Below are 13,636 nucleotides of genomic sequence, written 5' to 3'. Positions count from 1 at the left end.
ACTAAAGAAGGAATGGGTCAACCAGGAAATTAGAGAAGAAATTTAAAAATACATGGAAACAAATGAAAATGAAAATACAACAATCCAAATGCTTTGGGATGCAGCTAAGGCAATCCTGAAAGGAAAATACATTGCAATCCAGGCCTATCTCAAGAAACAAGAAAAATACCAAATGCAAAATCTAACAGCACACCTAAAGGAAATAGAAGCAGAACAGCAAAGACGCCCCAAACCCAGCAGAAGAAGAGAAATAATAAAGATCAGAGCAGAAATAAACGGTATGGAATCTAAAAAAACTGTAGAGCAGATCAATGAAACCAAGAGTTGGTTTTTTGAAAAAATAAACAAAATTAATAAACCTCTAGCCAGGTTTCTCAAAAAGAAAAAAGGAGATGACCCAAATAGATAAAATCATGAATGAAAATGGAATTATTACAGCCAGTCCCTCAGAAATACAAGCAATTATCAAGGAATACTATGAAAAATTATATGCCAACAAACTGGACAACCTGGAAGAAATGGGACAAATTCCTAAGCACCCATCCACTTCCAAAACTCAAACAGGAAGAAATAGAAAACTTGAACAGACCCATAACCAGTGAAGAAATTGAACCACTTATCAAAAATCTCCCAACAAATAGTCCAGGACCAGATGGCTTCCCTGGGGAATTCTACCAGACATTTAGAGCAGAAATAATACCTATACTTCCCAAGCTGTTCCAAAAAATAGAAAGGGAAGGAAAACTTCCAGACTCATTCTATGAAGCCACCATTACTTTTATTCCAAACCAGACAGAGACCCAGCAAAAAAAGAAAGCTACAGGCCAATATCCCTGATGAATGTGGATGCAAAAATTCTCAATAAGATACTAGCAAACAGAATTCAACAGCATAAAAAAAAGAATTATTCACCATGATCCAGTGGGATTCATTCCTGGGCTGCAGGGCTGGTTCAATATTTGCAAATCAATCAATGTGATACATCACATTAATAAAAGAAAAGAACCATATGATCCTGTCAATTGATGGAGAAAAAGCATTTGACAAAATTCAGCATCCTTTCTGAATAAAAACCCTCGAGAAAGTCAGAATAGAAGGAACATATTTAAACATCATAAAAGCCATTTATGAAAAGCCTACAGCTAATATCATCCTCAGTGGGGAAAAACAGAGCTTTCCCCCTGAGATCAGGAAGAGGACAGGGATGTCCACTCTCACCGCTGTTGTTTAACATAGTGTTGAAGTGCTAGCATCAGCAATCAGACAACAAAAGGAAATCAAAGGCATCAAAATTGGCAAAGATGAAGTCAAGTTTTCACTTTTTGCAGATGACATGATAGTATACATAGAAAACCCAAAAGACTCCACCAAAAGTCTGCTAGAACTGATAATGAATTCAGCAACATCACAGGATACAAAATTAATGTACAGAAATCAGTTGCATTTTTATACACTAATAATGAAGCAACAGAAAGACAAATAAAGAAACTGATCCCATTCACAATTGCACCAAGAAGCATAAAATACCTAGGGATAAATCTAACCAAAGATGTAAAAGACCTGTATGCTGAAAACTATAGAAAGCTGATGAAGGAAACTGAAGAAGATATAAAGAAATGGAAAAACATACCGTGTTCATGGATTGGAAGAATAAATATTGTTAAAATGTCAATACCACCCAAAGCAATCTACACATTCAATGCAATCCCAATCAAAATTGCACCAGCATTCTTCTCGAAGCTAGAACAAGCAATCCTAAAATTTGTATGGAACCACAAAAGGCCTCGAATAGCCAAAGTAAATACTGAAGAAGAAGACCAAAGCAGGAGGCATCACAATCCCAGACTTTAGCCTCTACTACAAAGCTGTCATCATCAAGACAGCATGGTATTGGCACAAAAACAGAAACATAGACCAATGGAATAGAATATAGACCCCATAACTGGACCCACAAATGTATGGCCAACTAATCTTTGACAAAGCAGGAAAGAACATCCAATGGAAAAAAGACAGTCTCTTTAACAAATGGTGCTGGGAGAACTGGACAGCAACATGCAGAAGAATGAAACTAGACCACTTTCTTACACCATTCACAAAAATAAACTCAAAATGGATGAAGGACCTGAATGTGAGACAGGAAACCATCAAAACTCTAGAGGAGAAAGCAGGAGAAAACCTCCTTGACCTCAGCCACAGCAATTTCTTACTCGACACATCTCCAAAGGCAAGGGAATTAAAAGCAAAAATGAACTATTGGGACCTCACGAAGATAAAAAGCTTCTGCACTGCAGAGGAAACCATCAACAAAACTAAAAGGCAACCGACAGAATGGGAAAAGATATTTGCAAATGACATATCGGACAAAGGGCTAGTTTCCAAAATCTATTAAGAACTCACCAAACTCCACACCTGAAAAACAAATAATCCAGTGAAGAAACGGGTAGAAGACATGAATAGACACTTCTCTAAGGAAGACATCTAGATGTCCAACAGGCACATGAAAAGATGCTCAACGTCACTCATCAGGGAAATACAAATCAAAACCACACTGAGATATCACGTCATGCCAGTCAGAGTGGCTAAAATGAACAAATCAGGAGACTATAGATGCTGGAAAGGATGTGGAAAAACGGGAACCCTCTTGCACGGTTGGTGGGAATGCAAACTGGTGCAAGACTCTGGAAAACAGTGTGGAGGTTCTTCAAAAAATTAAGAATAGATCTACCTTATGACCCAGCAATAGCACTGCTAGGAATGTACCCAAGGGATACAGGAGTACTGATGCATAGAGGCACTTGTACCCCAATGTTTATAGCAGCACTTTCAACAATAGCCAAATTATGGAAAGAGCCTAAATGTCCATCAACTGATGAATGGATAAAGAAATTGTGGTTTATAAACACAATGGAATACTACCTGGCAATAACAAAGAATGAAATATGGCCCTTTGTAGCAACAAGAATGGAACTGGAGAGTGTTATGCTAAGTGAAATCAGTCATACAGAGAAAGACAGATACCATATATTTTCACTCTTATGTGGATCCTAAAAACTGAGAATAAACAGAGGGTTGATGGGGGGTGGGAGGGAAGGAAAAGTGGGTGATAGGCATTGAGGAGGGCACCCGTTGGGATGAACACTGGGTGTTGTATGGAATCCAATTTGACAATAAATTTCATATTAAAAAATTTTTTTATTAAAAGGAAGAAAACTAAGTTACAGATTATGTTCTCTTCCTCATTTGCTTATATTAGATAATTTAGGTAGCATACATGGAAAGTGGATTTTTTTTACAGGCAGATCAGTTGGAATAGGACATTGACATTTTAAGCTTGGACAAGTTAGTCAGCCTTTGTCTCAATTTTCTTATAATGGATTAATATTAAGAGTATATGGGAAATTTTCAGAACCAGGTTTCCCTTAAAATTTTTTTAATGTTTGTTTTTGAGAGACAAAGACAGAGGATCCAGAGTGGGCTCGGTGCTGACAGCAGACAGCCCCATGCAGGGCTTGAACTCCCGAAGAAATAATGACCTGAGCCAAAGTCAAATGCCTAACCGAATGAGCCGCCCAGGCACCCCTGGGTTTCTCTTTAGATCATTACTTACCTGTCCTTTATACGTCTGGGTTATATGTTCCTGAGGGACAGCCACAGCACTGGGTACCTCCAACACTGTATATTAATCAAATGCTTACTTGCTGTGGTCCCATACTTCCTCAAAGACTTCTTGGTCACTTTTGTATTCTTCACACTTACCATAAGTACCTTCTATACATGGTAGATCTTCCCAAAAGTGTTTTTGGAATGAATCCTATTTAACTTATTTTGTATTAAAGTTTTTCAAGCAACTTCCCACTTCAGTAACTTTCCATATAGTACTTCCTCTTTCTGGAATATTCTTTTCTCTTTTCACCTATCAATTTTTTTTTTCCCTCCTAGCAAATTTCTAATCAAACTTCAGGACTCAACTTATACTTCTATGAGATGTATTTTTTTGCGTCCCTCTAGAGGTTAAATGCCAGTAATCTCACAACATACACTGTATTTTCCATTCAAAATCTTCCTATCTGCTAGATTTCTCTACGAAGCAAAGATAGTCTGTTTATTTTACATCCACTATGCCTAGACACTGTACAGGGCTAAATGCTGGCTTGAAGGTATTACTGATAGCTATAATGGATACGCAATAAATCATTTGAATAATTCTTTAAAATTGTTTCTGTTGGTGCTGTGACATATACTAAAATGTAGTAGGAACACCAAATTCACTAAAACACGAGGCACCGCTTGTTTGTTCCTTATTGTTGACGTTGACCAACCATTAGCAGTGCTTTTCCTCACTACACCTTTCCAGGCTTATACTGCAGCAACAGTGACAGGCCCCAACAGGTCACGCTCTAATTTAAGGTTAGGAATGGCTAGTCTTGAGAAGTGTGCCCCAGCCAGGAACCTTTATCATTTTAATGAGAAATGAATCTGAGACTTCAGCGAGGTGCCTGGTGGGCCCATCACTTCCCAAGCTCATTCAGAGCACTCAGGTCTCACAGGACTCTGCGGTCTCCTCAGTTGTTAATTTTTGACAGGTGATTCTGAGGGTCCTCGGTTTCTTTGGCTCCCAGACTTCAGTGTACTTTCCGGTTATCTGACTGAACTTTTCATCTCATCGGATAGTTGTGGCGCAGGAGTGCATTTGGCGTTTCGTCCACCTTTCAAGGATGTAAAAGTGGTCCCTCAGACAAACGTTCAGTGTGGGGATGAAACAGGGGCAGAACTCAAGTGCAGCCTTGCATGGCTTAGAAACACATACTTTGGCACCCCAGAAAAAGAGGGAAGAAGCACTGGTGTTGCCCTCCCTCCGCACCAGCACAAAACCTCGACGGCCCTTTCGGAGTTGGTCACCGGGCTCCACAGGGGCAACGTTCACATCCTCCGTGAAGGATCCTAAACCCATATCTACTGAAGTTACAGACAAGCTTCGCAAGGCCGCCGCTTTCCCTCCCCGTCGCTATCGTACCCATGCCCTCCCCGGACCCTGTCACCTTGGCCGCCTGACCCATGGCTCTCCGCGCCGCGGCGACTACTTCTTCAGTGGTCGAGTCGCCCCGCCTCTCGACAACCAATCACTGCCTGGCGTGGACTATCCAACTACCTGAAGTCACGTTCCTATCGTGCCGCAACCAATCACTGCGCAGAATCCCCTTAGTAACCCGCCCCCACAGAGGACCCTGGAAGACAGTTTGCTAAACTCCCGCAGTCTGGTAAAACCGCGAGAAAGTGCCGAGCTCAATTACTGGAGAAAGGAGAACGGAAATTACCTGGACGCCATGTTAGTTAGGGGCAGAGTCACTTCCGGTCTCGCAGAGAGTCGGTTACGTTTAGTGGATGGTTTGTGGACCGATACGTTATACCTGTTGTTTGGGGGTTGGAGTTATCTATTAAAGAACACTTATGTTAACGTTTCCTGGTTGCGAAAGTGTGCGTAAATAAGGGCCAAACCCTACTACAGCGGCTGTTGATTGCAATGCTGATGCCCCAAAGCGCTTGTCTAAATTAATTCCCCATAAAGGTGAGATAGAGTTACTTAATCAAGACCATACGGCTAGTAAATAGAGGTCTGGATACCAAACCCTATGTTGCACCTGAAAATCCAGTCTTACCCTCGACACATTCTGCTTGGCTTACTCTACTCCTTGGTTTTGCTGGTCAAGAGGTCGGAAATGTTATTTAAGTACATTTTAACTTAGGACCTTGCAAGCTTCAAGAAAAATCTAAACCTTTCCCCCACTGCATAATCGCTGTTTCCCTTCCCTACCTCACAGCCTTTGAGGTTAACGTTTAGTTAAAACCGACTTTTTATTAGGAATGAAAGATTTGAAGCAGTGGATCTTAAAGACCTTTTTCCTTCTCTGTGATATACGTCATTTTAAAGAATACTGCAAGTCATCATGAGACTAGCAAGATAATAGTTGATTTTTTAAAATTATAATTCCTTAGATCTGCAGATGAGTGTTTAACATAACCAAGCAATTAAACCAAATATACTGGAAACAGGAAAAATATCCAGGAAACAATAGATGATCTAATGACACTACATGATTCTGCCTTCTGATTTGTAAAGAATGATTGAAACATGCTTTTCTTTATTTCCAGTTTAGAATCATAGCACAGTTTCCTGAAAATTCGTAATTTATTGTTATAATTTCTGGCTAACTAGGGTCCTGTATTCAGTTAAGCAAATCCCCTCACCTGCCAATACTTGAAAATACAGTTCCCATAGTGCCCTAATCGGTTCAGTACTGAAGCTTCTCTTAGATAAATCTGTATGGTTTGTTCAGCTGTTCCATAAATGAGGTGACTATATTGGTTATTCTAGGAGTATGAGTTTGGTAACATCTCAAAGTATGGGACCCAGAACTGAACAAGAAATTCCAACTTGTTCCTCACATAAGTTCATGCAGTTATACAGTAGGCAGAATGAAGGACTCCAAAAGGTATACTGTTTAAATCCTAGGAACTTTTGAAGATGTTACCTTATATGACAAAAGGTACTTTACAGATGTGATTAAATTAAGGCTTTTGAAATGAGAAAATTATCCTGGATTGTCTGGTGGGCCCAATGTAATCACAAGGATCCTTAGAAGTGGAAAAAGGAAGGAGAGACAGGGAGAGGTTTGAAGATACTCTGCTGTTGGCTCTGAAGATAGAGGAAAAGGCCTCAAGGCAAGAAATGCCGGTACCCTCTAGAAGGTAAGGAAAGGGAACTGTTCTTCTCTAGAGACTCTAGAAGGAATGCAGCCCTGCTAACACCATGATTTTAGCCCAGTGAAACTCAGATTTGTGACTTCTGGAATGCTACCTGTTTGTGGTCCCTTCCATCTTCAAAGCCAACAGGAGAGAATCTTCAATCTTTGACTGTCACCTCTATTTCCATCATCATATCTCCTCTCTTTCCTGTGTCTCTTTTTCACTTATAAAGGTCCCTGTGATTATACTGGGCCCACCTGGACAATCCAGGCAATCTCTTCTACTGCGAGATCCTTAATTTAATGACATTTGGAAATCCCTTTTACCACGTAAAGTAACATATTCATAGGCTCCAGAGATTAGGGCAAGGACATCTTCTGCCTACCACACCCAGTTGGGGTAAAGCTGGTTAATAAGGTTGAAATGGAAGGAAATGAAGAAGTAGCCATGGGCCTGATTGCATAAGAACCTAATGTGTCAAGGCCAGTATTTCAGATTTAATTCTGATGAAATGCCTTGCCAGCAGAATGACATCATGATTGGTATTTTATAAAAATTTCTTTGTGTGCTGAATGGCAAACTACTACAGAGGAAGCAGAGAGGCTAGCTAGGAGGCTCTCAATGTACTCCAGGCAAGATATGATAATGGCTTGGATCAGGGTGATGTAGTAGAAGAGGTGAGGAGTGATTAGATGTATGATATATACTGCAAATATGAGAAAGAAGAGTTATGGATGATTTCAAGGCTTTTGACTTGAGCAATTTGATGAATGGTATTATAGTAGATGTAGAATGCTGCCAAGAGGAGTTTTGTGTGTTTGTTTACTGTGCAAAGAGTAAAAATATAAATTTGAAGTGCCTGACAGATATCCATATTAAGATAGTGAGTAGGCAGTAATATATACTATAGACCAATCTGGAATTAAGAGGTAAGGTAGGTCAGGAGATACATACTGGAGAATCATTATTCTGTATATGGTAAAATCTGAGTGAAAGATGACCATATTTATTATCCAAACCAGTATATATCTCTTTTTAACTTTCTACTTTGACAATTTCAGTCTTACAGGAAAGTTTCAAGAATAACAGGATTTGCATGTCTCACTTGGATTCCCCAAATGTTCACATTTTACTACAAATGGTGTTATCCTTTTCTAGGTCTCTATATATGATCATTTTTCTTCATTTCTTTACTGTTTGAAACCGAGCTGCGGACATGATAGCCCTATACACCTAAATACTTCAGTGTTTTTTTATTTCTACCAAAAGGTCAGTCTCTTACATCAGTGGGTCTCAAAGTATGATTCCAGGGCCAGCAGCAAATACATCACTTAGAAACCTGAATTATAAGACCCCATCCCATATCAACTAATTTTGATAATTTTGCTGTGGTTATGTGAGGAAATTAACATAACTTTCAAAATTACTATCCAATTTATAGGCATTACTTAGATTTTGCCAATTGCCCCAATAATGTTGTTGATAGCAAAAGTAGCAAATGGGACACTTGAGATTCGAAGGATCTACTATCAGTAATTTTTATTGGTAGTGGACAAAGCAATACAAACTGGTAAAGTATAATCACATAAGTAGTCCTGGAGCTATAGTTAATTTTTCTTAATAACGATATGTAGAAATTAAATATTAGCTAGAGAAGAAGGCTAAGAACGGAACCCATTGAGAAGTCTGGAACTGGAGGCTTACTGTGAAGGAGAAATAGCATCCAGAGAACGAAGAGAAGACTAGGAGAGTGAAATCTATACCTGAAAAGAGGAAATGGTCAACAGTAGCAAATGATACCAAGAGGTCTAGTATGATGAGAATTGTAAATGCCAACAGAATTTTGTAAGTGGGACTTCTTTAGTGACATTGCAAGAGGGAAATGGGTTTAAAAAAAATATGTGAGGGTGGACACAGAATAAACAAAACTTTTAAAAGGCAGCAAAGATTTGAAGGGGTATGTCAAATTAAGAAAGGTATTGTTCCTTTAAGGTGGGGCATCTTACATTATGTTGATTACTTCTGGGAAAAAGTTTTTGTAGAGTCCTGGGAGGATTACAAACTACTGATGCCTGGGTCCCAACCTGGGAGTCTGATTTAATTGATCTGGAGTGAGGCCAGATTCAAGAGGATTTTTCAAAAGTTCCTCAAGTGATTTTTAACATGTTGTGCGAACCACTGCTAGAGGGAGAAAAAAACTGACGCAAGGAGGGCTTACTTACTGGAGCCAAGACTTTCTGTGGCTGAGAAATTACGTGGTACAGTGTCTCATACAGCAAACATGCTTGGATTATCAAATCTTTTCAGTTACAGTACCTAATTTTTCCTACAAGTGCCCATAAAGCAAGGGAAGAAGGGCGTATACAGTAACTCCACTCCCCAAGACACACTAAAAGAAGAAAGAAAAATGACCTCGATGTGGCTCCCTAGAGCCTCCGAACAGGAACCTCCCTTCCGCCGGGTCTAGTCGGGCGGTTCTTGCAGGCTCCCGCGCGCTCGCTGCACCCCACAGCTCAGGTCGCCAGTGCGCACGCGCCGGACCTGCTCGGGAGCCCGAGCAGCGGTCCCCGCGCAGGCTTGGCCGCGCACTCCCGCCCTCTGCCCGCTGCCCCGGCTCCTCCCTCCTCCGGAGCTTCTCCTTGGGGCGGCCGCGCGGGAGAGAGGCCGAGATGGCTGATGAGATCGCCAAGGCTCAGGCCGCCCGGCCTGGTGGCGACACGATCTTCGGAAAGATCATTCGCAAGGAAATCCCAGCCAAAATCATTTTTGAGGATGACCAGGTAGAGACCGGGCGTCGCCTCGCTGGCGGGCAGAGGCAGGCCAGTCGCCCGTGGACACGCGGGTTTCCCGTCGAGGGAAGGGTCGGGCGGTGCCACGAAGGGAAGGGACCCGGTCGCCCCGCGCGGCCTCTGCCGCGGGCCCCCAGCCAGCGGGCAGGGCCGCGGCCACTCCGAGGCGGCCTGCCGGCGCGTGCCGGCGCTCCGGTTACGCGTTATCAGCCCGGGGCGCGGGTCAGGCCGCCCGGCGCCCGCGGGGCCCGCACCGTGAGGTCTGGGCGCGTGTTGGGGAAGTGCTGGCTATTCGGCGTGGGCTCCCGCCGGCTCCGCGGCTGCCTCGGACCTCGCCGGTGTCAGGAATCTTACAATCTCGCCAGCGCTCTGCCTGACAGGGAGAAATCCGATCGCGCCCTGACTCGGGCCCAATCTCCGCGATCTCCCGCGCACAGCGGGTCCGCCTGGGCTTTCCCGGGTGCCTCTCAGCGCCGCGTTGCGCAGACAGCCTGGGGCCGGGTGCACCGGGGTGGCGGGGGGCGTGCGGGGGTCGAAGGTCAGCTTCCGCGAGGGCCAGCCAGTCAACCCCACCCCCACCCCTGAGATGAGTGGGTTCTGGGATTTGCTTTCCTTTGACCCCGCGCGGTAGCAATGGTTCCTTTCTTGTTTGACAGGAAGCAGTTTTTCTGCCAAGGGACTGAGCATGTAGTTTTTGTTGATTTCACCGTAGGTGAAATTCTGTTTGAGAAAGTCCGAGTTGATGTGACATCTTGTATAAAATATTTAGTAAGCAGTTGTATTTATGAGTTTGGATCTGAGACAAAGCTGGGCAGGAGGTTGGATGATTTAGACAAATACTTTTGTAACTTTCTGTTAAATTAACTTTAAGAAATATAGAATATAAGGGAAACATTCTTCTGATGCTCCTATGGCATTCTTAGATTCAAAATATTATCCAAGATTTAATTAGATTCCTTTAGGTGATTTTATTTGGATACCTTTATTTGTCACTAGGAGGAAAGTTATTTTGTTCTAAAAAGTGCGTCTTTTTAAATATTTTCACTTGCTTTTTATAAATTATTGAAATACTGACTTTTTAACCACCTACGCCCCAAGAAGTATAACTGCATGAAGCGATCTAAATGATACAGCATTTTGTGTGGAGTACTAAATAGAAATACTCCTGAGACACTTGAGTAGGGTTAGGTTCTATTAAGTAGCTTCCGCCTTCATTAGAGAACAAGAGATACAAAAATATTCATGTGGTATGTAATTTGTCTAAATGCTAACTATTCTCCTTGTGTCAATGAAAGAATAGAATATTACTTAAATAGTTGAGTAAGGGGGGAAGAAATAGGTCTTAGTCAAATATCAGACAAATACATAATTACAAAGCTGATCACTGCAGTAAAGGAAAAAAAAAACAGGAAATTGCACAATCAGGGCTTCTCACCTAGGGACGTTGGGGAGGGGAATCAGATTTCTTTCAGAAATTTTATATATGCTGGGAGCTGAGGAATGAATAGCAGTTTAAGTTAGAAGTTGGGGTTGGAGAGGGGAGAGAGGACCATTGCAGTAGGGAATGGTCTTTGAAAAAGCCTGGGAGGGTAGAGAGAGATGGAAGACAATATGATTTCAGCAGGAAGAGTTTGCAGTTTCTACTGGAAAGGTAGACAAGGATTAGCATGCCTAATTTCTACTTAACTTTTGGAATTTCCCTAACTCACAGAGCCTGGGGTGGCTCAGTTGGTTGAGTGACTTCAGCTCAGGTCATGATCTCACGGCTCCTGGGTTCCAGTCCTGCTGAGCTGTCAGCACAGAGCCTGGAGCCTCCTTGGGATTCTGTGTCTTCCTCTGTCTCTGTCCTTCCCCCACTCAGGCTCTGTCGGTCTGTCTGTCTCTCTCTTGCTCTCAAAAATAAATACACATACATACATATGTACATACATACATAAATTTCCCCACCTCAGCATGGTTGTCTGTAGTCACCCAGTCAAAATCAGGTTCTTCTATGTTAATCATGTATTTCACCCTTTTCCTTTGTAACAAATAGGTAGATTTTTAACTTAATTATATCCTTTTTTAAGGCCAGCCTTCCCATTAGGCTGTAAGTTCCATGAAAGGGACCATGGGATCACATGTATTGTGTACACTTCTGATTTCCGAGCATCTAATACGGTGCCTCCCATGGGATTAGTGTGAAAGAATAAATGTAGCCTATAAGATGATATACTAAAACTGATTTTTTCCCCCTTATCTCTAGTGTCTTGCTTTCCATGACATTTCTCCTCAAGCACCAACACATTTTCTGGTGATACCCAAGAAACATATATCCCAGATTTCTGTAGCAGAAGATGATGATGAAAGTGTAAGTAAATGTACCAACACCATTTATTTTCTTACCTTTTTTTTAAATTTGGGAGACTAAATTTTGACCTGAAAGTGATGTCACATTTTCGTTTTCCTAAGGACAGTACTGAGGGAATAAACCAGATAATCACTAGGGAAGTGCAATGTATAAATAATTTGAGGGTTGTTTTTTTTTTTTATAGAGATATAGTTGACACATAATGTTTTGTTAGTTTTAGGTGTACAACATAATGTTTATATATATGTATATTACGAAATGATGACCACAGGAACTCAAGTTAATATCTATCACCACAATATTCTTAAACAAAATGGTTCCTAACGAGGAATAGTTGGTGAGACTTATTTTTCCTCAATAAAGAAACACTACGTCATATAGGGGAAATTCAGTGAGTCTTCTTCTATTAATGCTATTAAAGGAAAGAAAAATCACTATTTCATTTTGCCAGACATACAGGCCTCAGTTAAATATTCTCCTTATGCTCCTTGTGATTGATTGTATAATTGTTTGTAAGTACTGGCTTTTCTCCTTGACGGGTGCTTTAAAACTTCCTGCCTCATTGATATCAGGCCTGGTCATATGACTTGATTTGGCCAGCAAATGCAAGCAGAAGTGGTATGTCTTGCATAGAAACTGTAAGAGCTAGTACCTGGTTTGTCATGTTCTCTCTTCCCTTTCCCCCTATGATCATAAAGAAACTACTCCTTCAGCCTGGGTTTCAACACGAAAAAAGATGTATTATTTAGAGCCTAGTCTACTTGTGATGAACATGTAGTGAGCACAGGAAATGTATCTTTGTTATAAACGAGTATTTGGGGTGGTTGTTACCATAGCTTAACCATACTTATCCCGATTGATATACCCTCCTATTACAAGAAAGCAGGATATATCTTGCTTTATTAAGAACATTTAAATACCTCTTGGAATATGATTTTACAATTGTTTTAATTGAGATTTACCTCTGATTTGTTTATTGGAATTAGTAATGCATAAATACCTAATCTTAATGGGTTTTTAATTGTAAATTAGGTTGTATTAGTACTAAGAGTTACCAAATAATTTGTCCAGACGGGTATGTTTCAACTTGGTGGTCTTTTAATATTTCAACTTGGTAGTATGTTATTTAATGGCAAAAACTTGTAAATTGCCTATACTTAAGAAACTTTTTTTTTCTTTTCCAGCTTCTTGGACATTTAATGATTGTTGGCAAGAAATGTGCTGCTGATCTGGGCCTGAAGAAGGGTTATCGAATGGTGGTGAATGAAGGTTCAGATGGGGGACAGTCTGTCTATCACGTTCATCTCCATGTTCTTGGAGGTCGGCAGATGAATTGGCCTCCTGGCTAAACATGTTTTAGGGATAATTTTCCCTTCTCTAGGCAATGATCAATATTTGCAAGTTCCAATATGTTAAATAGTATACGTATTTTTGCCTGTGTATGGAGAGATTGAGGGAATAAAGGCCCATAAATAAAAGATAATGTTGCATGGTTTACAATCTCTCTGAAACCTGTGTTTGCTTTATTTAAAAAAAAAAAAATGTTGGAATGTATGAAGGTAGAATTCATAATTTAGGTATTCTTTTTTCTCCCTAATGTATACTAAACATATGTACATTGTTAAAATGGTATGACTGGTTTCTGAAGACAAATACAAGATTTCACAAATTTTTAGCTTTGCAATACCCTTTTAGGGTAAAATATTAGTCCAGGTGGAGATTTTCTAATCTAATTTTCTCAATACTTAAGAAC

The 13,636-nt window shown here is 40.9% G+C and overlaps 2 protein-coding genes across 3 annotated transcripts in view; one reads left to right on the top strand and one right to left on the bottom strand.

The window, feature by feature from the left end:
* Nucleotides 1-5,132, bottom strand: part of LYRM7 (LYR motif containing 7) — a 31,215-nt gene extending 26,083 nt beyond the window's left edge. Inside the window, exon 1 of one of the 2 annotated variants that reach the window (XM_007087789.3) lies at nt 5,040-5,132. In XM_007087789.3, coding sequence (XP_007087851.1) covers nt 5,040-5,057 — 18 coding nt within the window. In that variant the 5' untranslated portion in view covers nt 5,058-5,132. Of the gene's footprint in view, nt 1-4,807; nt 5,000-5,039 lie in introns of those variants that run through there. The other variant, XM_042983390.1, reaches the window with a different exon arrangement.
* Nucleotides 5,133-9,298: 4,166 nt separating this feature from the next.
* HINT1 (histidine triad nucleotide binding protein 1) lies at nt 9,299-13,380 on the top strand. Its single transcript, XM_042983408.1, has 3 exons — nt 9,299-9,524; nt 11,779-11,883; nt 13,068-13,380. The coding sequence occupies exons 1-3, from the start codon at nt 9,414-9,416 to the stop codon at nt 13,230-13,232; spliced, it is 381 nt and encodes a 126-aa protein (XP_042839342.1). The 5' UTR covers nt 9,299-9,413; the 3' UTR covers nt 13,233-13,380.
* Nucleotides 13,381-13,636: the final 256 nt, after the last annotated feature.

Source organism: Panthera tigris, chromosome A1, assembly GCF_018350195.1.
Source record: "Panthera tigris isolate Pti1 chromosome A1, P.tigris_Pti1_mat1.1, whole genome shotgun sequence".
In the NCBI taxonomy this organism is placed as follows: Eukaryota; Metazoa; Chordata; class Mammalia; order Carnivora; family Felidae; genus Panthera; species Panthera tigris.
Note: the sequence above shows the minus strand (reverse complement) of the source record. Positions and strands in the feature narration are given on the sequence as shown.

What these genes read in the sequence shown, in the direction of transcription:
- HINT1 (XM_042983408.1), top strand. Translation starts at nt 9,414, where the DNA reads ATGGCTGATGAGATCGCCAAGGCTCAGGCCGCCCGGCCTGGTGGCGAC. An exon ending in TCATTTTTGAGGATGACCAG is followed by an intron (nt 9,525 to 11,778) that starts GTAGAGACCGGG and finishes CCTTATCTCTAG; the next exon opens with TGTCTTGCTTTCCATGACAT. An exon ending in CAGAAGATGATGATGAAAGT is followed by an intron (nt 11,884 to 13,067) that starts GTAAGTAAATGT and finishes TTTCTTTTCCAG; the next exon opens with CTTCTTGGACATTTAATGAT.